Raw genomic sequence first — 26212 nt, forward strand, 5'->3', positions numbered from 1 at the left:
TTCCAACCTGGGTAATTCTATGATTCTATGATCATGAATCTGAGAGGATGGGACAATGAAGGTATCAGAACAGCCTGTGAAGCTTTGCCCCTCTCATAAGTGGTTCCAAACAGAAATTTTAACCTTTAACCCACAGAATCACAACATGCCCTGGGTTGGACATGACCCCAAGGATCATCAAGTTCCAACCCCCCGCCACAAGGAGGGCCACCCATCTCCAGAAGATGCTCATGGATGACGGAAGGGACCCTTAAAGGTGATCAAACAAACTATTGTGTGAAGATCCCAAGTCCCCTTCCTGCTGCTAATTGCTGCCAACGCTCGGGGGCACGCATTCTGAATCACACCCATTCGAGAGTAACGTCCCGAGTAGCTTCGCTTCTAACAACGAGTTTGACACCATCAGATCTGGGAAGAGCTCCAAAGCTCCACTGTAACCGAGTTCCTACACTCCTAACAGTCGCACTAACACACCTGTACGCACATAGACGGAAGAGAAAAAAACAACAATGCTGGAGCTCGGACTTTACTCAGAGAGCCCTGAATGCTAAGAGTGCCTTTAGCAGAGCCGCGAGGGGGGCAGCGCACAACAGCGGACGGAGCCCACCTGCCGGCGGGACCGGGACTGCGGCCGCACGAAGAGGCCGGAAAAGCGCCAAGAAACCCCAAGCGCGGGGCCGCCTGCCCGCCTGCCTCCCGCCCACCCCGAGGCCTACGCAGGCCGGGCTGGTAGGGGAGGCCGGCGGCAGGGCCCAGCAGACAGGGGTTGCGGGGAGCGGGCCGCGTTACCTCGGTGCGGTGGTGCCGAAGGAGAACCCGCCGCCCCCGCCTCCTCCTCCAGCCCCGGCGGCGGCAGCCGCAGCGGAGCCCAGAGTGCCGGCGCCGAAGGAGAAGCCCGCAGACATGGCGGCAGCGGCGGGAACGGCGGCAGAGCGGAGCTGAGAAACGGCGTCAGACGGCGGCGAGGTCCCGGCAGGGCGACCGGGGCCTTCCGATGCGCGGCGATGCCCTCAGCGCCACATGGCGGCCCGCAACGCCTCCGAACCGGAGGGCGGCAGCCACAGAACGGGCGCACACGCAGCACGCTCCCTCCGCGCGCCCGCCGCGATGCACCACGGGATGGCGGCGCCGCGACCGCCCGCTCTTAAAGCGACAGCGCCCCGCGGGGTAACCAGCCCTGCGCCTTGAGGGCCGGCGGTCCGCGGTTGTTATGTGGTGTAACAGGAAGTGGGAGTCGTTAAGAACGTTATTTGATTAGTCTCTGATGGCCTGTTGGGCGTCGTCACTCAATCACTTGAAAACTCAGTGTTTGACGAGTCGATAAAACAAGTTCATTCTGTATAAAAACTGTACGCTGCGCCATTTGTAACTGAGCTGGCAGTGCAGCAGGGCACAGGTAGTCCGTTCTTTTCCAACCCCACTGATTCTGATTCTGCACCACACGAGGCCCAAGGAAGCAGGGAATTGTTCTTTTTCCCACACTCTCCCTAATCGCAGCCGCCAGGAGAGGTTCTGCAGCCAGCACTGAGCTCCACAGCTCCCAGGACTGCACGCTCATTCCCTTCTTCACCAACCGCAGCTCCCACGGGGACTCCGTGAAGCGCTACAAGGCAATACCAAGGCAATACCAAACCCATTGGCCAACACCGCCAGCAACACCACCATCTCAACATGGCACCACCTCCTGAACGCGCATGGTGAAGACGGGCTGCGCACCCTCCCGCCGCTAGGGGGCGCTGCAGGCCGTTATTCCATGCTCCGCCCGGCCCCGCCCCTGCCCGCCCCGGAAGCGGCAGTAGGTGACGGCCAGCCCGGCCCGGCGGCAGTACGCGCTGTTTTCAGCCGTGCGCTCGGGGTCGTCATGGAGCACATCCGCACTACCAAGGTACAGCGGCCTCCCCACCGGTACCGCGGGAGGGGTGACGGTGCTGTTGAAGCTGGGATGGTTGCTTGTGGGGTGTGCTGGGGTGTGCTTGGGCCCATCGTGTTCCAGCCTCGCCGGGCGTGAGGGCGTTGGTGCCTCCTCCGCAGCCGTTACCCTCCTCCCTCCGCGTCCCGACCGCCTTCAGGGCGGCCCGTACTGCCGGGCCTCTCGGTCAGGCCGTTGCGAGAGTAACAGCTTCCTGCTGGCGGCCCCCGGGCTGAGCTGTCGTTTTTATGAGGCTATTCCTTTCGTTTCTTTCCGTTTTTGTCCTGTTGGTTTTCTTCATCGTGAGAAAGAAATGTAGATTATACCCGTATGTAAACATCTGAGCTCTTTCCAAGTCATAGCTCAGTAGTGTTTTGTTTTTCTTGTCTTGCTCATCGGCCCGAACTGCCGAGTCTGCTGTGAGGTCCACCTTTGTCCCTGTGGTGCCTTGGGAATCACTAAGCAGGCAGTTTGTAGCCTGGCAGCCTGACTGCAGATCAGGTCGCTGACTTCTTTGCATCCCGTCCTTGTGCTGGGAAAATCCTTTATGGAGCAATGTAACTGGTTGAAGAGAGAAATAGGCGCTGTATCCAAGTTGTAGGATACGGGGCCAACAGTTGTTTCAGTTGATATAGTTTGTGTATTGTCATGTTTCCCCCTCCCCCCCCTCCAATCTGCTTTAAAATGATGGGTTTTAGGGCTAAAAGTAGTCTGTCTTTTTTATTATAATTGTCATGCTTGTTTAGTTCTGTGTAAGATGGTGGTTTCTTGGATAGCAAGGTGATTTAAGATAGATGTATGCTAGCGTGTGGTAACTGTGATTGTTGCCCTTATAGGAGACATAGTTACTAAAGTCTGGCCTGTGCACTAGGTGCCTGTATACAAGGTCTGTATGTGTAGGCATGAGTTGGACTCCATTCTGACTGCTGGGAGATTAATATGCTTTTCCTAATTGATGTGCTAATAAGTCTTTGAATGATACAGTGTATTTTTATCTCATTATTTGATATAATGTGATTCTTCAGTGTCTTTAATACAGGGCATCAGAGAGAACTTTAGCTTTCCTTTCTGTACTAATTCGTTTGTTATATTGAAACACTTCTTTATTTTTTGTCTTTAATCTGTAACTCCCAGTCCTAATGAGTTGCATGGTTGCTCTCTTTCAAGAGAACTGGGTTATGTTATCAAGGTATCTGATTATGTGGTATGTGTATCACTGGCTTGTTAGTTCTAGTTACAGCCAGCGTATTACTCCTACCTCCTTAAGTGAACCTTGTTTGCAGATGTGCTAAAACTCCATAGCTGTCTTCAGGATTTTATGAAGTCATTCTCTTCAAAACTGAACAAAGGCTTTTCAGTGCTTTATGGTTAAAAAATACATGTATAAATAAAGGCAAGCATGTCCCTGAAGCAGTACCCAGCTGGCTGTGTCAGGTTTTACTGAGCATATCATCTATGGAGGCTGGATCTAAAATACACTTAATCTATCTGTAAGCAAAGTACATCTAGAAATTGGCCATCAGAGTTGGAAGGCTTTAAGGAGTTGGAGTACTTATGCTGTCCTCATATAGCTAAGGAATAACTGTTCTGTTGTATGAAGAGTTTCTGTGCACTTGTCATTTTGCTGGGGAGCACAGTGCAGATCTGCTGATAATAATTTTCCACGATTGCACTCTATATATTGATCATGGTGCTCTGTATCTGAGCACTGGTACATTGCTGATTGCAGCATAACATATTTTGAGTTACAGATATATGCAACTTCCTTCCCCCTCTCTTCCCCCCCGCTTTTTTTTTGCCTTCCAAAGCTAGAATACTGTAGTAGCAGGGGCCATGAGCTGATGCTTGCATTCCGTGCATCCTCCTTGATGCTTGTTTTTTATGTCTTTAATTTTCAAAAAGAAATTTAGACTTGCCTAGATTACAATAAATAACTGAACAGGCAACTTTATTTTTATTTTTTTTAGTCATTTGCTTGTATTTTTAGTAGATAATTTGTGCATGTAAATTGAGCCCTGTCTACCATCAGCGCTGTAGATGTCAACTTGGATCTGGGTGCTGATCACAGAATCACGGAACGACCTGGGTTGGAAAAGGACCTCAAGGCTCATGAAGTTCCAACCCCCCTGCCTGGCAGGGCCACCAAACTTTCACATTTACTAGATCAGGGCCCTGATCTTGCTGGTTGAAAGCCTTTGGAGCTCTGTCGCAAGCATAATGCAGTAGCATCAAGCGTTGGACTTCAAATTGGTGCTAATGAGCCAATGCTGCCAAGAAATACAGGAATGCATAGAGATAAGCCATTCACCGTACTCCTTTCTGGAATCATGTAGTGGTTGCCTCAAACAAAGCAAAGGGTACCACTAAAGTTACCAGCACCAGATAAGATGAAGGGTATTTGAAGTTTGCTTTGCTTTGAAACAATGCTGATGGAATGTCAGCAGAAGAAATGTGTCCTTGGAAGCTTCAAACCTGAGGTCTCTTCACTTCAAATTCGAGCACAGTCCCTGCTTTTCTGGGAGATATTTTTCTATTTCTAATATGTTTGCATTTCAACTTATTTTACCTATGAGGAAAAGTTGTTGTAATTAAAACCTCTTAAGATATAAACAGTAGTAGTCAGGAGAGCATTATTTTTATAGCTGTGATGAGGGTACAGCCAGCTGTTTGGAGAATAAGTGTATATCTGAGATGAGCTGTTCATGAAGTACTGATAATATGTGAACAACAGAAAATGGTTAATATGTGAGTCTGCTCCCATAAAATACAGCAGTCTATGTGAATAACCATAAATAAATAACCATAATAACCATAGCAGCTAAGTATTAAGTTCTGCTTTCTGCCACATTTTTCTTCCAGGTAGAACACGTGAAATTACTGGATAGGTTCAGCACCAGCAATAAGTCTCTGACAGGAACTCTGTACCTTACAGCAACTCATCTGCTATTCATAGATGCAAACCAGAGAGAGACTTGGGTAAGGATAACAAGTGCCCGTGGCTCAGCAGTGTGGGCTTTTTGGGTGTATTTGTTCTTCCTGAACGTTGACTCTGTTTACCGAAACATTCATCTAAGTTTAATTATTCCCTACACTCTCCTTGTTCATGATATCTTAGTAACTTAATAACTCAGATTGTACACTTGCATGACGCTTTTGCAGCTGAAATCATATGATGTTGAAAACAATTTCTGTGTTCCAAAGTTGCTGTTGTTTCTTCTCTATAACCTTCGCTTGTATTCCTGACCAAATGTGCAATGTGGTGGTGGTGGTTATTTTTTTTTAACATCTGACTTGCACCAAAGTTCACAGGTGATGTGGGAGATTGTAGGTAACTTGAGCTTTAGGTTTAAAGCTTCTGTATTACCTTTATCATACCAGATCCTGCCTGGGTTAAGTGAGACAGCAAAATCCAATGCGTTAGTTTTGGTGATCCTGTGCACTTTTTCAGAGGGTTGTTCATCTTTAGAATGAAAGAATTCTGAGGGGACTGCAGCTCCTTGATGACTGTGACCATCACTGTACAGGCAAAGTACAATAATTCCCAATAGTTCCTCTTCCCAGTTCCCTGGTGGCACATGTGTGCATCAAGTTCTGGCTTCCACTGTAGCACAGCTACCCGAGTTCATTGCCCTCCAGTCTGTGTTTCTCCAGGACAAAACCTCATTTCCCCGGGCATGCTTTGCAATTTTTTCTGCAGGTTGAATTTCTAACACTTAGGCACATGGCCCGATTATCTGGTGTTTTCAAGAAACAAAAAACTTTTTCAGTGATATGTTCTTGGATACAGTGTACAATTTTGTATGGTGTTGCTATTAATTGTTATCCTTTGATGTGCAAGGAGATGATGGGGAGAGCTTCAGAAGCCTTGTTTGTGTCTGCTTGTGCACCGCTTTAAAGGTCTTACTTCAGGGATATTAAACCTGTACCTGGAATATTGCATTTATGCGATGATAATGCAACTATCAAGTATAATCATAATAAGGTCTCTCTTTATAAATGCATAATTGGCAGCAGAGTTTTCAGATAACTAATTCTGATCAATATTTATGAGGAGGAGATGATTGCTTTGGTGAAGTAATTGAAATGCTGTTGAGAACATCTTGTTCAGATGAGGTAATGTATCTGTGGCTTTCTTCCCAGGACTGAGCAGTTGTTACTTTCTCATGCGTTTCCCAAACGTTCTGTGGATTTAGCACAGATACACATTCCTGTGACAGTCTTTTGCAAAAGTAGTTGAAAGTCACTTAGTTAAGACTGTCATGTCTACAAAAACACAGTGGATAATAGTACAGGAGTACTGTATATTGTACTGTATAGTACAGGAGAGGTTTCTGTTATCTCTGTGAGTGATTTGAAGTTGTACTCTTGGCTTGAATGTTAGAAAGCTGATGTAAGTATGTGACTGATGCACAAAATATTAAATTTTAACTGCACTGACAGGCAAACAATGCTAAATAATCCTAAAATTTTCACTGTCTTCCATATGCTGTTACTTTCTCTCATTTACTTCACAGTTCTGTGAAGCACAAGGAAGCATGTTCCTTTAGACCTATTAAAGAAAAACAATAATATACAAAAGAGATTAAACATCTTGTATCCAATTAGGTAGGGTCCAAATAGGTAGGGTTCAGTTAGCCAGGGCTATAGAAATTACCCCCGTGGAGTTCTAGTTCTTGATTTCTGCATTTAGAAGGATATGTGTTATGTCTTTGTTTTGTTTTTGTGTTTTAATGTAAGGTGACATTACAGAATATGAGGGAAGGATGCCAGAATTGGCTTTATTCTTCTAAATATATATTTTTTATAAATGTAAGATTGACAAATCTAATAAATACCCATATTCAGCCGAGTTTAATCTCTCCTATCTCTGATATTGAATATAGTGTACTGTTCTCATTTTTCACCAGCATGCTTAACACTGTGAGTTCTTATATGCCCTAGATATTACATCATCACATTGCTGCAGTGGAAAAGCTTCCCTTGACTACTTCTGGCTGCCCCCTCGTAATCCAGTGTAAGAACTTCAGAATAGTCCACTTTGTTGTTCCCAGAGAGAGAGATTGTCATGACATCTATAACTCCTTACTGCAGCTGTCAAGAACAGGTGAGACTTTCTAACTGCAGAAAACTCTGTGATTTATGCCTGGCTAATAAGTTGGTGAGAAAAATTCCATCTTTGGGATTTTGTGTGGATTGTTTTTTTGAGAAATGTGCATTAAGAAAGTTTGATATGTAAAAAAAATGTTATTAATGAAGTATTAATCTGTACACAAACTTAGAAACTGTTGTGTTGTCTGGTGTTTGTAGCTCGCTGGTGCCCAAGAGAAGGCAACAGTCCTGTAGATTCTGCATTTCAAGTGTTATCATTAATTATGAATATATATACACATAGTCTGTTTAAACTGATGTGTTCATATGTTGAATGCTACTGGACAAGTACTAATGTTACTGTTGTAATACAACTGAAAAAAAAGAAAAGCTGAAGTTTTGATGCTAAAATAACACAGTCAATTTAGTTGTAATGGCGACTCCTGTCACCTAGTGTGGCTTTTTGAACTTCTACATATTTAGAACAGTATAAATTCTGTCATATGTAACATGAGTGGTGCATTAGAAATATGTTAGGAAATATTTTGAAAGCTTTTTCAGTGTAAAGAAAGCTTAAACTTTGTTTTTAATGAACGGTAGATTTGTGTTTGTTTTTCACCTCTGCTTTTCTAGTTTTTGTGAAGATTTTTCTAATAATAGGCTATTTTATTAGTCTTCATTCTGTGACTTTTGCTTTGTCCTAATGACTTCACAAATGTCCCTACTGGAACAAAACCTGTTCTTTCAGGAGGGTTTGTATAACCCACCTTTAACTGGGATTGTCTGTTAACTGTACAGAAGTTGCAGAACAAATGTTTTAGAAGTGCCAAATATCTATTTACTTTAATGTCTAGGAAGCATGAAGCCTGAAATTTAATGGTTTTAAACTAAAAGAGAGGAAATGCAAGCTAGAAATTAGGGTGAAATTCTTCATTATGAAGATGCTGAGGCACTGGCACAGGCTGCCTAGAGAGGCTCTGAAGGTGTTGGTTGGTAGCCCTGGGCAGCGTGGTTGAGCAGGAGGTGTTCCTGCCTGTGTCAGGGTGGTTAGAACTGAATGGGCTTTTAGGTCTCTTCCAACCCAGATCATTCTTTGATTCTTCTTCAACTCAAGCTTTGTCAACTGTGCTACCTTTTTTTACCCTTCCATTTTTGGGGACAGCTCGTTACACAATCTTATTTTTTCCTCACCTTTTAGCAAAATATGAAGAGCTGTATGCCTTCTCCTATAATCCAAAGCAAAATGAATCTGAGCAAGTCAAAGGCTGGCAGCTTATTGATCTAGCAGAAGAATATAAGAGAATGGGAGTGCCAAATGATTACTGGCAGTTATCCGATGCAAATCGTGATTATAAGGTAAGGGTTGTAGTGGAGAAAATATTCTGCTCTGTGGCTGTTTATTGCTTTATTCTCTGGCTGTGGTTCAACAGAAGGCACTCTAATACTATGAATTCACTTGGCGTGCGGCGCAAGCAAAGAACTTCCTGGGGTGGAAAGAGTTAACTCCTTAATCAGTCATCAGTCTCACAACTGTCTAACTCAAGTTGATTTTAAAAGGGCTCACTCAGAGTATGTGTGCATGGATGCATATGTTCTTTGGAATACTTTGAGTAGACTTAATTGTTTGAAGCCCAGCCTCAGTGATTCAGGTGCTCTGCACTTTTGCTCTCCTCTGAGAGGGATTCTACTTTAGGATCTGCAGTGCTGGATGTGGTAGATGATGGCTCTGGTGCTACAGCTGCTTCCCAGAATAGATTTTGTCTGCAAAATGATGGGAATGGCTTTGATATCTTATTTGGAACACATTCTTAACAGTTCTACCAAAAAATTGAATTCTTAAGGTGAATGCTGATATAGCAGTCTATTTTAGCAGTGATTGGTTCTCAGTTTGACCTTAATTTATACATTTTTGTCTATATTTTCTCTTCAGAGATACTTGCGTGTATATAGAGAACTATGTTGGAGTTTTCTTTTAACTGCTCTCAAAGCTGGGTGCAACAAAACTAGTGTAGGATTTTGTTGCTAGTTACAGATCTGTGCATTGTGCACAGATATATATATATAATATGTTTTAAATGTATCTGTATCTTTCAGATCTGTGAAACTTATCCTAGAGAACTTTATGTTCCCAGAACTGCAAGCAAACCCATAATTGTTGGTAGCTCCAAGTTCCGAAGCAAAGGAAGATTCCCAGTGTTGTCCTATTATCATAAAGATAAAAAGGTATGGTCTGTTTTCTTAATGTAGGTGGTCTGAAAAGTATTTCTCAACACTTGCTGATAGTTCAGGGTAAGAAAGCAAGTAAGTACTCTGACTTGAATTAGAACAGTGTAACTCACGATAACCTTAAGTGGGGTCAACATTAGTAGTTTCTAACAAGATGATTAATTAAGCTAAGCCAGTTTAACAGAAATCCTTCAGTAATCACGTGAATCTATTAAAGCTTTCAGAAACTGAACATAAGACCAACTGAAGGATAGATTTTTGTCAAGTTCTTGATACATTGAGAGTAAAGTTTGTTATGCCAAAATGGGCAAGGGGGAAGAAAATCTTCCAAATAATATAATTTATCCAGTAAGGAGTAATTTGCAAAGAGAAAAGTGAGCTGGGGAGTGAAAAGTAAGATTTTTACAAGGTTGAGTAGGCAGTGGTATGCAGCAACTTCTGCCTGCCTCTAGATAAGTGTATCTTTGAAGGGAGAGCAGGATTGTCACCTTGGTGAGCTGAAGAATTTTTGGACAATAAATATTGAGTTAGTGGATACATCTGAAGGTGATTACTAATTGGAAAATGTGCCTCACAAGGGTAATACAAGGGTAATAGATTGTCAAAAGGGACGTGGTAAAAACTACATCAGGCAGTACCATCTACTTGCAACAATAAAACCATACACGAAGCAGTAAAACTAGCTGTAATTTTTCATATCGAGAGAAATTTGCTTTATTAAGGTACCAAAGTGCTTCTTTCTAATTTTTTTAGCCTCTACTTTTTGAATTTTTGCAGTTAAAGTTCATTATGTAAACTGGTACCTTGCCCCCATGGATAAGCTTGAAAACAATGCTTTGATAAAACTTTAGGTTTAAATTGTTGGCTTTATGTGTTTTAAAATCTGCAGGTTTAAATAGCTATCAGTGTGGTTGTCTGTCAAATAAAATTATTTAGATTGTTTAGTCTCCTTAAACTTACGGGATGTGTTTTTAAATACTGGTATTGAACTGATGTTAACTTGTTATTTGTTTTCTATTGTAGGCTGCAATTTGCAGATGCAGCCAACCTCTCTCAGGCTTCAGTGCCAGGTGCCTGGAAGATGAGCACATGTTGCAAGCAATCAGTAAAGCAAATCCTTCAAATCATTTCATGTATGTTATGGACACCAGGCCAAAGGTATGTAGGTCTACAGACTAACCTCTCTTCCTGCATGTTAGAAGAATACTGAGATAACTCTTAATCTCTCCAAGTTACACATTAAGTATGACTATATTGGCTATTCCTTAAAGATAAAGATAAGTATCAATATTCAAGTGATTAAGCACTTGCTTTCTTAAGTCGAAATGCATGTACATGATCAAATTATGGTTGGACTCGAGCTTGAAGGTCTTCTCCAAGTGGAATGATTCTATGTAGGTTGCTCCAAAAGTAATGCTTCCTATTTATTTTCATCGAAGCCACAACAGATAGAAAGAGAACAGTAGCACTCCGCTACAAAACAGTGCTTTTTAATGTAGGCACCACCATTAACTATGCATTTTTGCCAGTGATAAACAGGAGCCTGTGCACTGCACTCTTTAAAATAAGTCTGCATGGCTGTCCGGAATGTCTTGCTTCTCGCACTGTTACCACTGCTGAAATGTGCCACCCTCCACCTCACTGTACTCACATCCCACTATTTGGTCTCCAGAATCGTTCAGCAAAGGTCAATGAATGTCAGTGAATGCTTTTCTATTTTTATTTTTCCTGTGTAGGGAAATTCAGTAACACACTTTTGCTTCATATGCACTTCCATGTCAGGCACCGTTTTGTCAACTTGCCCCTCTGCTGCCATCTGTGACAAAGCAATAAAATATAACAGAATATTGGTGGGAATGTTCAGCCTCTACTGCCACACCACCACCATCTGCCCCTGATAATCATGGGCTAACATAATAAAATAGGAGGCATTATTTTTAGAGCAGCCTTTGTATGATTCTATAATTCCAAGTACGTTAGTTACTTAATTTTTTTAGGGAGGTGCATTTAAAATATACTTAAAACTCATGTTAGAAATGAGTAGTCAGAATGGGATCCAAGCTGTTTTAACAGCTAGGAATGACATTTCTGGGGGGCTTATTGCTGGGGGGACACAGAGGAGAGAACAGGAAAATCACAAATGTGTTGTTCAGATGTGTCAGCTTTGAATGTAGACTTTACTTTCTGTGTGCTACGCCTTTCTTACAGTTGAATGTTTAACAAGTAGTTAGTTTTCTAGACATGATTCATAGTATGTGCTCTTGTGTGTTTTTTGCCCAGTTTATTCCACTGAAACCGCATGATTTTAGTTCCTAATTTGACAATTTGAGTGCTGATTTTCAGTATTTCGATGTTGTTGTTCTTAGCTCAATGCAATGGCAAACAGAGCTGCTGGGAAGGGCTATGAAAACGAAGACAACTACTCTAACATTAGGTTCCAGTTTGTTGGAATTGAAAATATTCATGTAATGAGATCCAGCTTACAAAAACTTCTGGAAGGTATGTTCTAACTGTAATATAGTAGTGCTTATGAAAATAAAGTAAGTATTCTGACAAACATAATGACAGTTTAAACTGTATTGAGATTTCAGCATTTTATCCAAGCTTCACGTTTAGCACCAACTGACTGTGTTCCATTCTGGTAGTGAACTACCTTAAACCTTACTGTTAAACTGTAAACCCAGTGGTTTCGTTTTGAAGAAAGAAATGAGTGGCACCTACGTTGAGTGAACTTAATTGCTATGTCAGGCTTATGGGAAAGACCTCTCTTGTCCAAGTATACATGTGTATATCCATACAGGCATGTGAATATATATATATATAATAAAATAGTTTGTGTATATACGTGCATCTTTGTTTATAGAACACTAATTGTTCAAGGGGCACTGACTTGTGCAGAACTTGAGCCAAAACTTGAATTCTTTGTCTTGGCAAACCACTCCTGTGCTTGTAGATACATCTTGCAGAATGTTTGGTAGAAGAGGGGAGGGGGGGAACCAAGTGACCCAGTTCACAGTATGGTGAAAGCAGTGAGGCAGAAATCTATGTTAATGATATTTTTCTAATTAGTTTCCTTAATGTTTTACTAAGGTAAACAGCTGAAAACAAATCTAAGACACTTGGTGGAATATTAATGTTGTAATTAGAGTACAGTGGCAGAAGTGAGACTTATAAGTGTGACTAATAGTGTGTATGTATAAGCACTTGCCTTCTAGAATTATCCTTATGGTTCCAGGCATGGGGAAAGCTTACACTTGTCTCTTAGTGAAGATGTTCTGGCTGTGGTGATTAAGAAATTTTATAGGCCAGTGGTGTGGTCATTGAACCTGTATCTACTGTTAAGCTGTTTCTCAGGTATTCTGTGTGAAATAATACTTGAGCTTTGGTTATGTATTTTTTGTGGTTACTCCTGCTACTTTATTGAAAGAAAAGATGAGCGGTGTGAGACTGAACTTCAATTGTTTGGAAGTATGAAGTAATCCTTATTTCTCACGCAAATCTCTTCAGTTTCAGAGAACTTGCTCATGAACATTGGTTTATTTTAAGTTACTGCTACTGCATAATGAAGCGATACACGAGTGTGTGCCTCACACTAGTTTTAGACTCTGTTTCCACTTGATGTAGCATCCTACCAACAGATCCTTACAGTATATTTTTCTTTAATAATACATTTCCTTAAGGATGGCATATCTTTTGCATTTGAACTTGTGCGGTGAATTGGTTTATGTAAATTGAACAACAGCCACCACCATGTCTCAACAGTTCTGCAGTTGTTCTCTAATGTAGGTTTTGGGGTAAATGGAAGCAGTTGTTCCGTCTCTGTTCAGCTGGTCAGTGAGTAGATGTTTTCCAGTTTGTCATCACAGCTTCCTCCATTTGTATTTGTCGCCAAACAGACCTTGCAGTAAGAGCTTGCTTGCTAAATCACTTCACTTTTGAACATTGCTATCATTGTCCCTTCAGACTTTCTTTGAGATACACTGGATCTAAAGGTTAGGATTGTTAAATTGTGTGTCTTTAGATTTTAGAAAGCCCTACATAGCAGCAGTAAGACAAATGATTGGAAACCTATGATCTCTTGGATTGTTTAATTGCTGTTATTGCTCCGAATACATTAAACTCTACTTTTTACATAGGAGTATTAGAGGCAAAACTTTTCCTGGCAGGTTTTTGTTGCTGGTGTTTGTACCAAGTTCCTAGCCAGAGTATTAATCTGAATTGTGCTGTGAATCTTTTCATCTAAGTCTTGTTGACTTTCAGGAATGTCTTTTAGCAGCTTACTTCTTTTGACAGGGAAGTTTAAAACCTGAAGCTGTTTAAGGTGACAGAGTGGCTGTCCTCTATTTCCTCTATGCTTTAAAATGCTGTTCTTACTGTGAAGATGCTGTTACTGGTTACCTCTTGGGATACTGGAAAGGGAAGAGAAGAGGGGAATGGAATTATATCTTCCAGGGAAAATATGAAATATGCTTCTTTAGTGGCAGGAAGGACTTTGAAAACTTAGAGAGGCAAACAGTAAGTAACCTCATAGATCTCTGCAGAAATAGGGTGTTAGTAAAGTGATCAGGAAGGAAAAGCTGTGAGAAAGCTTCATAACTTTGAATGAGGAAAGTACTGTTTAACTTCTGTGTTTGGGTTTTCTTCTAGATATGCAGAACTGAATGTTCTCTAATCAGCAGTGTGATACCAGTGACCCTATTCTTTCAAGTCTTCCTAACTGGGACTGTACTCGGTTTTATTTATAACAAACAACTGTTCTTCCTTCAGCATGTTTCTGATCCTAAGCTCTTTGTCTGCCTGACTTCCTTCATAATCTAATGAAAGGGTTGAGAAGGCGTATTCCATTTGCAAGCAAAAATAAGACAGGATCTTTGGCGACATCATTCTCTAATGGAGCATGTCAGGGGACTTTTCAGTCTGTTCTTCTGATTCAGCTGCTGTTTTAAAGGTCTTGTATACTGTGGAACAAAGCTTCTCTAAAATAGTCATCTTAATTGTGAATGTGATGACTGCTCTCCTGATGGACAGACTGTCCACCTCTACAATACTCATCAAAGATTCTTTACATAGACTATTGTATCTGTGCTGTTCTGTTAAACAAAAGGCTGACCTTTGTATATTCATTTGAGAATATGCTATTACATGTCTGAGAATTCTGAATTCAGATAAGCAAAAAGGTATTAAGTTTTTTTGTGTTATCAGTTCAGCAGTGTATGTTTGGAGGGAAAATAATAGCCTTGTGATGCCACTGCAGCCTGAACGAATGGACAAATGTGTAATGGAACAACATAGTCCTTTGGGCCCATGTGTGTGCAGGGCATGTCCTTATGATGGGATCCCTATAGCCAAAATTATCTTAAAGAATTGTTATTGTGAAGTAGCTTAACTACTTAATGGTGCCAACAACAGTCTTTTACTCTTGGGAAACTTAAAGGAGTGGAAATGATTGTTTAGCACAAAGGTGTTAATGCAGTTTATTTAATTCACCCTTACTAGTATAAAATGTCTGTGTTAAAACACAAAAATAGGAAATTAATTATTGGTTCTTTGCATGTGTTTTTTTTTATTTTTGCCTTGAGTTATGAAATGATAGAAGTTGGGAAACAGAAGATACCAGACAAAGTATTTCTTCCAAGCTGAGAATGCTGATCAAAAGCTGGTTTTGACAGAAATATCTGGGTGAAAGCAAATTGAGGGCTGGGGACCTGTTTATTTTGTCACTAACAGCTTAGGCTTTAAGCCTTAAGCTGCAGAATGTAGGGGTGTAAAGTCATGAATACTGCCTGTAGGTATTGCCTTCTCTGTCTGGTCTGTTCCCTGCAAATGCTTGGCTATCCAGACTTTGGGGGGGGGGGACGTTTTTACTTGATCCTGGAGTGGTGGACCTACTTATGTGCTGTTGTGGTTTAACAGGTGTATAGAAACACGGGTAGAGAGTTTTTCACTGACTGTTAGTGTCAGCAACTTGAAAGTATCTGATAGTCCTCAGATTCTTCCACTGTCATGTGGAGGATCTTTAAGAAACAACTTCTGCCTAATTAAACTACTTTATTTTTTTCAAAGAAAACTGGTGTGATTTTTGCTGATTTTACTGATAACTACAGGCTACCCTTTAAAATTAGGTCTTGTATCCAGGAGTATGTTGGTGTTCTGTTATTTCATTGTACTTTGCTTTGCTAGCTCTTTTCTATGGGCTTTAGGAAAGGCGATGCATTACTTGGAAATGTATTATTATGTGGAAACTTGTCTTCGTTATAACATTCAGCAGCAGCTAGCATTATGAGTCCTCCTGAGCTACAGGGAGTATACCAAAACTTCTGTAACTGAAAGCTAAAAAGCACATAATGTAGGTGCATAAAAGCTTCAAAAGGCAGTTCTATTGTTGGTTGGGTTTTTTGTTTGGTTTGTTTTTCTTGAGATGTTAGTATTTGTTACATCAGGGTGCTTGTGTGAGTATGGAACTGCATCACAGAATGACTTGGTGAATTTTGTCCTTGACTTTCCCTGCTGACTCATTTCCTCCCTTAGTCCTTCAAGGGCTGCGTCATCTATCTCATTTCTGAACTGGTAGCATCCCTGTGAGAAAATGTCTGATCTACCTCTGCACCTCTTGCTGCTATACTGTAGCAGCTTGACTTTAATTTGAGTTCTTCGCTTCTCCCTCCGTTGGTCATACTGTTATGGGATCAAAGTGCACTGTGGGAGAATGGTGAACACCATTCAGTTCTGTAGTACGTAAGTTCTGAAGGCAGACAATATCTGCATGGTTTTTAATTCATCACCTTCTCCTTGTATTGCACTCACTTTGTTCTTGGCAGAGCTGAGAGGGTGATGAAGCACATTCTGACTGCTTGAGACTGTATTTGGTTTTTTGGCTGCAGCTACTTTGTTAGTACTAGTAATAATCTGTAAGTATTTCTGGGATGCTCTTTGGCGTTTGTGTCCCTTTTCTTGATGGGATAATGGTTATAGCTCCCTGTTGGGGGTAACCAATGTATTTACTTTGGATGGTGTATCAGATCTATGTGAAGATCTTAGTCTCATCATTTGTCACTGCTCATAGATCTGTGGAGAAGAGTTTTGGATTAAAAACATACTTTGTACTGCCTTTCTCTTAATCATTTGAGTGTGGTGGTTTCCTAAAAGAGATGTCAAATCAGCTTAGAACACAGAAAAATAATTCTGTACTGCTGGATGCACTATTTCCATTGCAGGATGAGCTGCAACTGCTTACGGCTTTCTCATCTCTTGTTTTCTTTCAGTCAGTGGCACAAAGGGTTTGTCTGTCAACGACTTCTTGTCTGGTTTGGAGAATTCTGGATGGCTGCGTCATATCAAAGCTGTGTTGGATGCTGCTGTCTTCCTAGTCAAGGTACTTTTTATGCCGCTTTTGTTTGAGGGCGGGTTGACATGCTGTAATATTGTGTAAAATGTAAAGCTCTGCAAATACAATTTCTTTTCTTCAAAGAGAGGGAATGGCTTGAAATAGCTTTTTTCTGTGAATGTCCTGGGTTGAAAAGGACCTCAAAAATCATTCAGTTTTAACCCCTTGCTATATGCAGAGTCACCAACCACCAGACCAGGCTGCCCAGAGCCACATTAAGCCTGGCCTTGAATACCTCCAGGGATGGGGCATCCACAGCCTCCTTGGGTGACCTGTTCCAGTGTGAAAAACTTCCTCCTAATATCTAACCTAAACCTTCCCTGTCTCAGTTTAAAACCATTCCCCCTTGTTCTGTCACTATCCACCCTTGTAAACAGTCATTACCCCTCCTGTTTATGTGCTCCCTTCAAGAATTGGAAGGGTACAATGAGGTCTCCCCAATGCTTTCTCCAAGCTAAACACACTCAGTTGTCTTTGCCAGGCACCTCTGACATGGAAGGCTTGATGTGAAGGGATGAAAAACAAAACAACAGGCTCCTTATTCCTATGTGAAGTAGGAAAAGATACCTTAATTAAACGTGGGTGCTTCTCCTAAAGATCGGATAATCCTAACCTATTTGGTGTAACAGGATTTAAATTCTTAGCTGAAGCTACTGACTGCTTCCTGGTCCTCAACTCTTTGTTTTAGAACTGTCTGCTATGCAATGCATAGTGAACTTCTTTCTTGATGTTCATTGTGAGGTTCTTTCTGGTTTTGTAAGGGGGTGGAAAGAGAAATGGGATCAGCTGTAGAAGCTCCTGTTTATTGAGGAAGATGGTAGATTTCCTTTTTTTAATAGGGCGTTTGTTGCAGTTCAGTGCAGATATCCCTAGATTTCTGGTAGCAGCTAATAACTTGTCTCATAATATTTTTCTTGCAGTGTGAAATAAAATAGACAATGCCATGAGTTTGGGATAAATGTAGCTTTTATGTGTATTTGCTAAGTTGTGTCTGAACAGTGCAAACAACAGAGCATTCACTAAGGAAACAAATGTTTTGCAGGCAGTAGCAGTTGAAAGCGCGAGTGTGTTAGTGCACTGCTCTGATGGCTGGGACAGGACGTCCCAGGTTTGTTCTCTTGGAGCTCTCTTGCTGGATTCCTATTACAGAACAATCAAGGGGTTCATGGTAAGGAAGCTGTTGTATTGTTGAATTGTTGTAAATCAAAGAATGTAAAATGTTGGTGTAGAAGTGAGCAGTGTAACTGAAATGGTGCTTGTTTTTTCTAATTACAGATATGAAATCACATTTGCAGAGTTTGTGTTAGAAATAGTTTACAGTGTGGAAGCACTGTGCATTTAAAATAACCTATGAAACAAATACAAATAGCAGATCGTTTTAGGCACCGTGTGGAAACGTAATAACTGCCTCTTTGATCTAGAATAACAAAAAGCTTACCTATGGATACAAGGATTCTGAAGTGCTTATGAGATAGACTAAATCCTAACAGCTACGCGCTTTCATTATTTGTCCCTCATCAGTATCACTAAAATCCAAATGACATCCCCTCCACACAGCAGCATAGAGACCTGAACATATTTTAGCACCTTCATCCTCCTCATGAATGAAGGATTTTAGTGTGGTTATTTAAAATTTCAGAGTAGGAAGATCAGCTGTGTCCTTGACATTGTTTGGTGTCATGAAACACTTCAGTTAACATACAAATTGCATTCCCTGTATTCATTACAGACTAACTGCCACAAATAACACAAGCCACATAAGCTAGAGTGAGCAGGAATTGGTGGATAAACTACTCATTAGTTTAGATAGTGAGAATGTCAGTGATCTTTAAAGACCTCATCTAATCATTTATTTTATTTGTCTTTGGTCCTCGCTTTTGATTAGAAGTTTTGGGAAACCTTCTGCAGTGAGCAATCAGTCCTCTGCTCTGTTTAGTGCTTGATGTTACAACTGGAGTGATAAAACAAGCTAGTGTTGATGGGAGCAGTTTTACTGCTATAAAATGTTAAGAAGAAATTGTGTGAAATAGCAGGAGAGCAATACTGAACCGTCCATACACAGCAGTTAATTTTGTGTAAATTGAGAATTCATTTATGTGACTCCATTTAGGTGTGACACCGTGCAGTATTCATGTGCTGAAAGCGTGTCTGTTTTAACAGCAGGTTTCTGATTGTCAGCCTGTTCAGCTCTTATTACTGATTTTAGGAATATGACTTGCACATCTCATGTAGGAAAGAAAAAATCTTCCAGGGAATGAAGGTACTACAAAATGATGCACAATTGCTCCTACTGTAGTTAAACTGAGTCAGATTTCAAATACGGTATGCCGATAACCTGTGAGGTTAATTCTAGATGCAAGACTTGGTAACATTTTGCACTAGATGTTTATTGTGTTTATTTTTTTACCCTATAGGTCTTGATAGAGAAAGACTGGATTTCTTTCGGGCACAAGTTCTCTGACAGGTAATTTGCTCTTCCAATGTAGAGAAACGTATACAATGAACCGAGTAACAAATATTACAAAAAAGAGTGACAGTATTTTGCTTTAATACTTGAGCATCTGTATTAAAGAAAAAAAGGAGAAAACTGCTTGTGCATGTTAAACTACTGTATTGTTGCTGGAAAACGTGTATCGAGTAAGCAATTTTCAGTAGACACTGCACTTCATGTATTGCATTTAATTAAATACCTACGGAGTAGCTGTTTGATTGCAGGCACTAGTCACTATTGCCTTGCTCTTAGATTCTTGGATTGACATGTACCTTTACTTGTGATGATGAAATAACTCACTTTTTTAGAAGTTGTGTGTGATCAGGGCAAGTTAAGAACAGCTCTTCGTATCATTGGGTGTTGAATTGTCCCAGTTCTCAAAGGGTCTTCAATCTCCAAATGAAGAGTTGTGTCAAATGAACACGCTTCAGCTAAAATAAAAATAGTCGCACTTGTTCTCAGTTGCAAACTTAAAGCAGAGCGTCTGTTCCAGGTGCTGTCAGTTGGATGGTGATCCAAAGGAGATCTCACCGGTGTTCACTCAGTTTTTAGAGAGCGTGTGGAATCTGACCGAGCAGTTCCCACAAGCCTTTGAGTACAACGAGGCTTTCCTCCTTCAGATCCACGAACACGTCCACTCGTGCCAGTTTGGGAACTTCCTTGGAAACTGCCAAAAAGAACGAGAAGAGCTGAAGTAAGGAGATGCGTTGTGTCTGCTTGTTCTGGCAGACTAAGAACTTCTGTGAATCTTCTCTGTTATGCTCTAAGTTGGCAGGAGAGACCGTGACATTGAAGTGCACTGAAGAACAGCAGTGCTTTTCATGCTTTTCATGCTGAATGCTTTTTTTTGTATGTAACTGTGGGAGAAAACCCCTTGCTCACCTTTTGTAGGGGAAGCCGAGGCATCTTTCTCCCTCCTTTTTTCTGAAAATGGGTACTCTGAAGCTGAAAGCTTCACCTCATTGCTTCCCCTAGTCTGTTTTCAGGCAACTTCAGAATTGTTTGCCTGTCTGACTGACTACTGTTACTCTTGGAAGTACTGATATGATGTCTCAGTGCTTCCAGTTGGAAAACTTCTGGAAAGTTTTCAACCTCTCATTTCTGTCTTTTAAATATTTAAAAGGCATTTATTGGAAATAAATATAAAGGAAAAACTTGCATAGCACTATTTCTTCTATAACTGATATTTTTGTTCAACATTAGCATATGACAGCAGTAAGTCCTATTATAAATTTTGAATTAAAATACTTCTAATTCCTTCTTTTAACTTAAAGAATAATCAAAGATGGATTTACTGTGTTGAATAGCTTCTGCTTTTTACTTAAAGTCAGTGTCTTGCTTTGATCTCTTGTTGCCTTAAGGTTAAAAGAGAAGACATATTCCCTGTGGCCTTTCCTTCTAGATGAACAAAAGAAATACCAGAATCCTCTGTATAATCCAAGTTTTTCTCCGAATCTAACCCTCTTGGAGCCTAATACTGTGTCATTCAATTTCAAGTAAGTTAGAACTACATACCATACTTTTCTTCAGTGTTATTTATATTACACATAGTTACAACTATCTGCTGCGTGCAGGTTTTGGAGGAATATGTACCATCAGTTTGACCGAAGCATGCATCCCAGGCAGTCTGTGTATGATCTTATCATGGGCATGAGTGAACAAAATAAACAACTGGAGGAAGACATTAAACAACTGGAAGCTGTAAGTATTACACAGTAAATGTATTTACTTGTGATGTGTTCTTCAAATACATGTATGAAGTCTGTACTAATGCTGCTACCTTTTATATGAATGTTATTGTTCTGTGTCCCAGTACTTGCTCTACATAGTGTTGAATTCACCTTTCACTGTATGCTTCTATGCTTTTTAATACACTATATCGTTCTTTGGTAAGGCAAAATAAATTGTAAAACTGCTTCTACTACCAAAGCGAAACCAGAGATTGTGTAGTGTAGGTTAAATCTGTGGAACTTCCCTTAGATGACAGGCACTCATCATAGCTGCGAACTGTGGTGCTAAAATAAATAGGCCAAAAACGTTTTATTTCACCTGTAGCTATGCAAACAGGAGGCCCAAATCATTGTCCTTCTTTCCTTAGCTTCATATGCAGAGGCACAGAACTTTTAAGTCACCTTAACTATGGGATATATACATTGGATTTACTCTTGTCTGCAAGTAAGCATTACACAGAGACAGGTTTCTGTGACTGCTGGTCTGCTACAGTAAACAGTCAGGAAGGACTGAACAGAACATCTCACATGATTCTGCTGTGGATTAATGAGTGGTGTATAACTGATGCTGTTATATGCCAGTTAAGGTGCTAAACTCCAAAATAATTTCTCTTAAAATCAACAACTTTTCTAATGTATGTGCAGTGGAACTGTCAGGTCATGGCCTGAACGAATGGTTGAGCACCAGGTGAAAAGGTGTGGCTAATCCAGGGAGCTCAAGTGCAAGCAACGCACCTGGGTGACTGGAAGGAGTGGACCCTGGGTCTGCCCCTCCTCACCCTCATTGAAGTGTTGCAGCTGAGGGAACAGGATCTTTCTGGATAGAGATAGTGTTCTTCTCAAACCATCACCAGTTGTCAGAAGGGGGTGAGCATTTTGTTTCTTGTCAACCTTATTGCTCCTTAGTGCTTGTGTCCCAGAAGGCACTGTTTGTTATTGCCGTCTTCTGCTGCACAGTACGAAATAAGGTCTGTATTTCTTTTGGTTGCTAGAAATGGTATCACTGAACTCCTGCTTACTGTGGGCTTTTTGAGGGTGAATGTTTTTATGTAACTGTTTCTCCCCTAATATAATGAATTCAGGTCTCTTAAAATTAACTTTATTTCAAGCCGTAGTTATCTATTTTAGATGTGTTATGTAAACGATGGATGAAAGTGAAAATTTAAGATGAAGCAGGATAAGCAAGGTGAGAATTCAGAACGGAGACTTCATTTTTCTAGAATCTTGTTGAAGGTGTGGACTTCACGTTTTCTCACCTGAGTGAATTTATTGTCATAGACGTTCCTGCCGCTGTCTCCGTCTTCAAAGAAGTTAGTGTTAAAGACACTGAAATCTTCCAGATTCAGTGTAGGTTGTAATGGAACATGAAGGCATCAACAAGAAGATAAAAAGAACTATTTCAAACTCTCAGTGATGAGTGAGATGGTTTGAATTTAAAAAAACCCAAACGCCCTAGCTAGATCTTCCCTCTTGTCTTGCTCTGTGTTTTCAGAGCTGGTCTTTTTCTATCTGCTCTCTAGTCAAGTCTTGTAGGATGTTTTTAGGAAGGATGTAAGGGCTTATGACACTGCTTTTTCACTGTGTGAGAGACTCCTTTTCTTCTGCAAGCTCCCAGCTTGCTGTTAGTATTGAGGCCTCTGTCTGTACTCCAAGATGTATTCCTGTCCTAATAGCAATGAGACAAGGGACGAGCCTGGAAGTATTTCTCCTTCACTATGAACTAACAAGCAGCTTTCTCTCTTCTGCTCAGCTGCTGTTTGTTAGCATATGGTGCTTGTAGTATCTGTTGTATTGACCTTGACAGACTTGAAAGGTGGGCCCAGGTGAACCTAATGAGGTTCAACACGGCAAAGTGCAAGGTTTTGCACTTGGGCCGGAAGAACCCCAGGCATCTGTACAGACTGGGAAGAGTGATTCTGGAGAGCAGCTCGGCAGAGAAGGACCTGGGGGTACTGATGGACGATAGACTTAACATGAGCCAGCAGTGTACTCTTGCAGCTCAGAAGGCAAACGGTATCCTGAGCTCCATCAAGAGAGGGGTGGCTATCAGGGACAGGGAAGTGATTCTCCCTTTTTACTCTGCTCTTGTGAGGCCCCATCTGGAGTACTGTGTCCAGGTGTGGAGCCCTCAGTACAAGAAAGACATAGAGATTTTGGAAAGGATCCAGAGGAGGGCAACGAAGATGATCAGGGGACTGGAGCACCTCCCTTATGAAAACAAGCTGAGGGAGCTGGGCTTGTTCAGCCTGGAGAAAAGAAGACTGCAGGGTGACCTCATTGCAGCCTTTCAGTACCTGAAGAGAACCTACGCCCAGGAGGGGAGTAAACTCTTTGAAAAGGCTGACAAGGGGACAAGGACAAGGGGAAATGGATATAAGTTGAAAGAGGGAAGATTTAGGTTGGATGTCAGGGGGAAGTTCTTTACTAGGAGAATGGTTAGGCCCTGGAACAGGCTGCCCAGGGAGGTTGTGGATGCCCCGTCCTTGGAGGTGTTCAAGGCCAGGTTGGACGGGCCCCTGGGCAACCTGATCTAGTAATTGTGGAAGTTCGGTGGCCTGGCCCAGCAGGGGGGTTGGAGCTTCATGATCCTTGAGGTCCCTTCCAACCTGGGTCATTCTGTGATTCTGTGATTGTAAACTGTAGGAAAATGTTGGTTTACCCATTACCTAGTTACATATCTAGTCCATAAAGGGGTCTGCAGATGTTCAGTTGGTGAACAAAAGTGCATTCATCTGCATTCAAGCCAGAATGTCATCAGTGGATCAGTGGTGCTTACTGTTAGTAACTGTTCTCTATTTCAGAAAATAAAGCGGAAGAGTGGGCAGTCAGATGTTGTCCTTCTGAAGGAACATCAGCAGTCTGCTCATCCTGCACCCGTGATGCTGAAAACCCCTCCATGCTTCAAGAAGGACCAGCCTCTGATCCCTTTGAATGATGCTGTAAGAACTATAGAGGGCAGCAACACAGCAGACAATCGCTACAGTGAATTCATGGAAGAGCTTTCGAAAGCTGAGCCTGCTATTGTCAGCTTGGAGTACGGAGTGGCCAGGATGACCTGTTGAAATCTGGCACAGCGCTCCTCTGTCTTAGACTGGCTGAGTTAAAAGACAGATTGTTTTTGAGGATGGGTCTGTGCTGCATGACCAAAACATGATTTGTATATCGGCAAGTTTTGTTGACGTAGACTAGAACAGCATGCTAGTTGTCAGGTGTTTGCTGTTCTTTGTATGCATATATATATAAAAAAAGTGTAGTTGCCTCTATTTCTTTTAAAATGCACTTGGTAAGTAGTGACTAAAAATCGAGGAGTGGTATGGTTGGTACGTCTTTGGACTTAAGTCAGACTGCACTAAATTAAAATGGTAACCTTACTTTATCCAGCATAGGAAAACACAGGTGGACTGTCACAAATTGATTTTCTGTGGGCAAAAAAAACATGAACTTTCTATTCTGGGAACTGAAGCGTGTGTGTTTGTACATCACGTATGGCAACATTATGTATATTCTTGCTAAATGTCACCCACTACTATTATTCAGTATATTAAGTGCCATGGAAAAGCATAATAGATTTCAAATCGGAAATTGCTGGCCTTAAACCTGTCAGATCAGTGATAGCGGTGTCTGTGACCACTGCAGTCCGTAACCTGACTCTGTGTATGCTGTATTTGCTCTAAGTGTTCTGTCTTGGAAACAGGATTGGACATAGGGAATGAAGCATGCCTAAGCTGGCGTAGCCTTTCAGCAAATTGCTTTATGAATGTTTACTTACTACTGAAGATTGTTCTTTCTTTCAGCTCCTCTATTGTTTAAAACATAGATTGGCCTGATATCATTCTCTTGCAGCTCAGTAGGTTGAGCATAATTGAAGCTACAGGTCATGTATTTGATCTTGAATGTTTTGATTTAAGGCAAGTACTTAAATGTAGAAGAAAGAGTAAAACACGTCAGGAAAAAACTTGGCCAGTATCTGAATGGAACTGGACTATTCGGGTTGTTTAACTGCGCGCAGTGCAGTTGTCCAAGTTCTGAGATGGAAGCGGAGATCTTGGAAGTGTAGTCAATTAACATTGCTCCCAAGTACAAAAAAGCTGCTATTTGTGTGTCTGAAGCTCATGAGAAACTGAGTGCCTCGTTCTAAACTTTCTTTAAGAGAAAACTTTAGTGATTAGGCTCCCTCTTACCTTGTGGAAACCTGCCCAAGCTTAAAAATGCACAGGAACTTCAGTAGAGTCTGGAGATACATAGTTAGGCAAACTTCATCTAGCAGAATATAGTAGACTTCCTGACACGTAAGAGGAAAAAGAAAATTAAAGGAAAATCTACTGTATGTAAACTTAACTCTGTCTGGGGCCTTTTGGTAAGGGAGGAGGTTTCTGTCAGTTTCTCTATCTCGTGACTGGTTTTCTGAGCAGGTAACTGAACAGAGAAGTACAACGTCAGTGCCCAGATCTGTAGTGGATGTACAGAAGGATGCTTCGGGCACTAAGATCCCTGGATTAATCCTGCTGGTTGTTTATCTTTTGGATTTAAATCCTTTTTAGTGACATGTGAGACTGGGTTTATTCTCATCATAATCCCTGAAGTCTCTTTTATTAAAATTACAGGAGATAATTGGCAGTTGTCCCCTTGGCACCAGATTAGATGCAGGACTCTGTTAATAGGGCTGGTATAGGTGGCAATTGAATTGCACTTGTGAAGTATGGGTGAAATTGAACTCTAAGCTCTGTATTTGGTGAGCATAAGTCACTGTTTCTCTATTTTATTTTCTAAACGTCTATCAATGTAAATAAAGGTTCATAAGTCTTTTTATTCTCCGCGAGATGGCCGCATTTAAACTACATTATCCATGTTCTGGTGTTTTGTTTTCACTGCGGGTTTTGATTTCCACATTTGCGCGGTGGTGCCTTACGGGGTTACAGCGAGAGGTTTCTGTGCCTTGTTAGTTGTTGTCTGCCCTTCACCTCCTGCAGCAACTCGATTCTCTCCGGTTTTCCTTTGAGAAACATCCTGTATGTTAAGCTCGTGTTGTGTCACACAAGTGGAACAAACATCACTGACAATATAGGCAATGTTATCAATTTGTAACTGTTTAATATTTAGCTGCTCTGATGTGCCATGTACATTTTTTCATATTTATTGTTTAGACTTTATGGACTCAAAAGATTATATTAAGCTTTTTTGCAGATACTGGTGTGTGTGGTTTTTACTTTAAGAACCATCCGAATATACCCCTGTATAGAAGGCCTTTATTAAGATCTACTTTCAGTTCTGTTTAAAGGGATCTTATTTCAGTCTTCAGGCCTTTTCCATTGGAAGAGGTCACTTACAGAACAGAGTTGGGATGCCTTTTTGTTTCATATTAAAACTCAAGATGGTAGATGTTA

The 26212-nt window shown here is 41.1% G+C and overlaps 2 protein-coding genes across 5 annotated transcripts in view; one reads left to right on the forward strand and one right to left on the reverse strand.

The window, feature by feature from the left end:
• The window catches only part of NUP58 (nucleoporin 58), a 34722-nt gene extending 33667 nt beyond the window's left edge, over positions 1-1055 (reverse strand). For all 4 annotated transcript variants that reach the window (XM_072326481.1, XM_072326479.1, XM_072326480.1 and 1 more), the window contains exon 1: positions 790-1055. In XM_072326481.1, coding sequence (XP_072182582.1) covers positions 790-905 — 116 coding nt within the window. In that variant the 5' untranslated portion in view covers positions 906-1055. The remainder of the gene's footprint in view (positions 1-789) is intronic.
• Positions 1056-1783: 728 nt separating this feature from the next.
• Positions 1784-26011, forward strand: MTMR6 (myotubularin related protein 6). Its single transcript, XM_072326486.1, has 14 exons — positions 1784-1885; positions 4769-4885; positions 6851-7013; positions 8196-8353; positions 9092-9220; positions 10247-10381; positions 11590-11722; positions 16486-16595; positions 17650-17775; positions 19022-19071; positions 19592-19792; positions 20460-20594; positions 20673-20799; positions 23630-26011. The coding sequence occupies exons 1-14, from the start codon at positions 1862-1864 to the stop codon at positions 23888-23890; spliced, it is 1869 nt and encodes a 622-aa protein (XP_072182587.1). The 5' UTR covers positions 1784-1861; the 3' UTR covers positions 23891-26011.
• The last annotated feature ends 201 nt before the right edge of the window (positions 26012-26212 follow it).

This window comes from Excalfactoria chinensis, chromosome 1, assembly GCF_039878825.1.
Source record: "Excalfactoria chinensis isolate bCotChi1 chromosome 1, bCotChi1.hap2, whole genome shotgun sequence".
Lineage (NCBI taxonomy): Eukaryota > Metazoa > Chordata > Aves > Galliformes > Phasianidae > Excalfactoria > Excalfactoria chinensis.

What these genes read in the sequence shown, in the direction of transcription:
- MTMR6 (XM_072326486.1), top strand. Translation starts at nt 1,862, where the DNA reads ATGGAGCACATCCGCACTACCAAG. An exon ending in ATGCAAATCGTGATTATAAG is followed by an intron (nt 8,354 to 9,091) that starts GTAAGGGTTGTA and finishes TGTATCTTTCAG; the next exon opens with ATCTGTGAAACTTATCCTAG. An exon ending in AAAGAACGAGAAGAGCTGAA is followed by an intron (nt 19,793 to 20,459) that starts GTAAGGAGATGC and finishes TGTTGCCTTAAG; the next exon opens with GTTAAAAGAGAAGACATATT.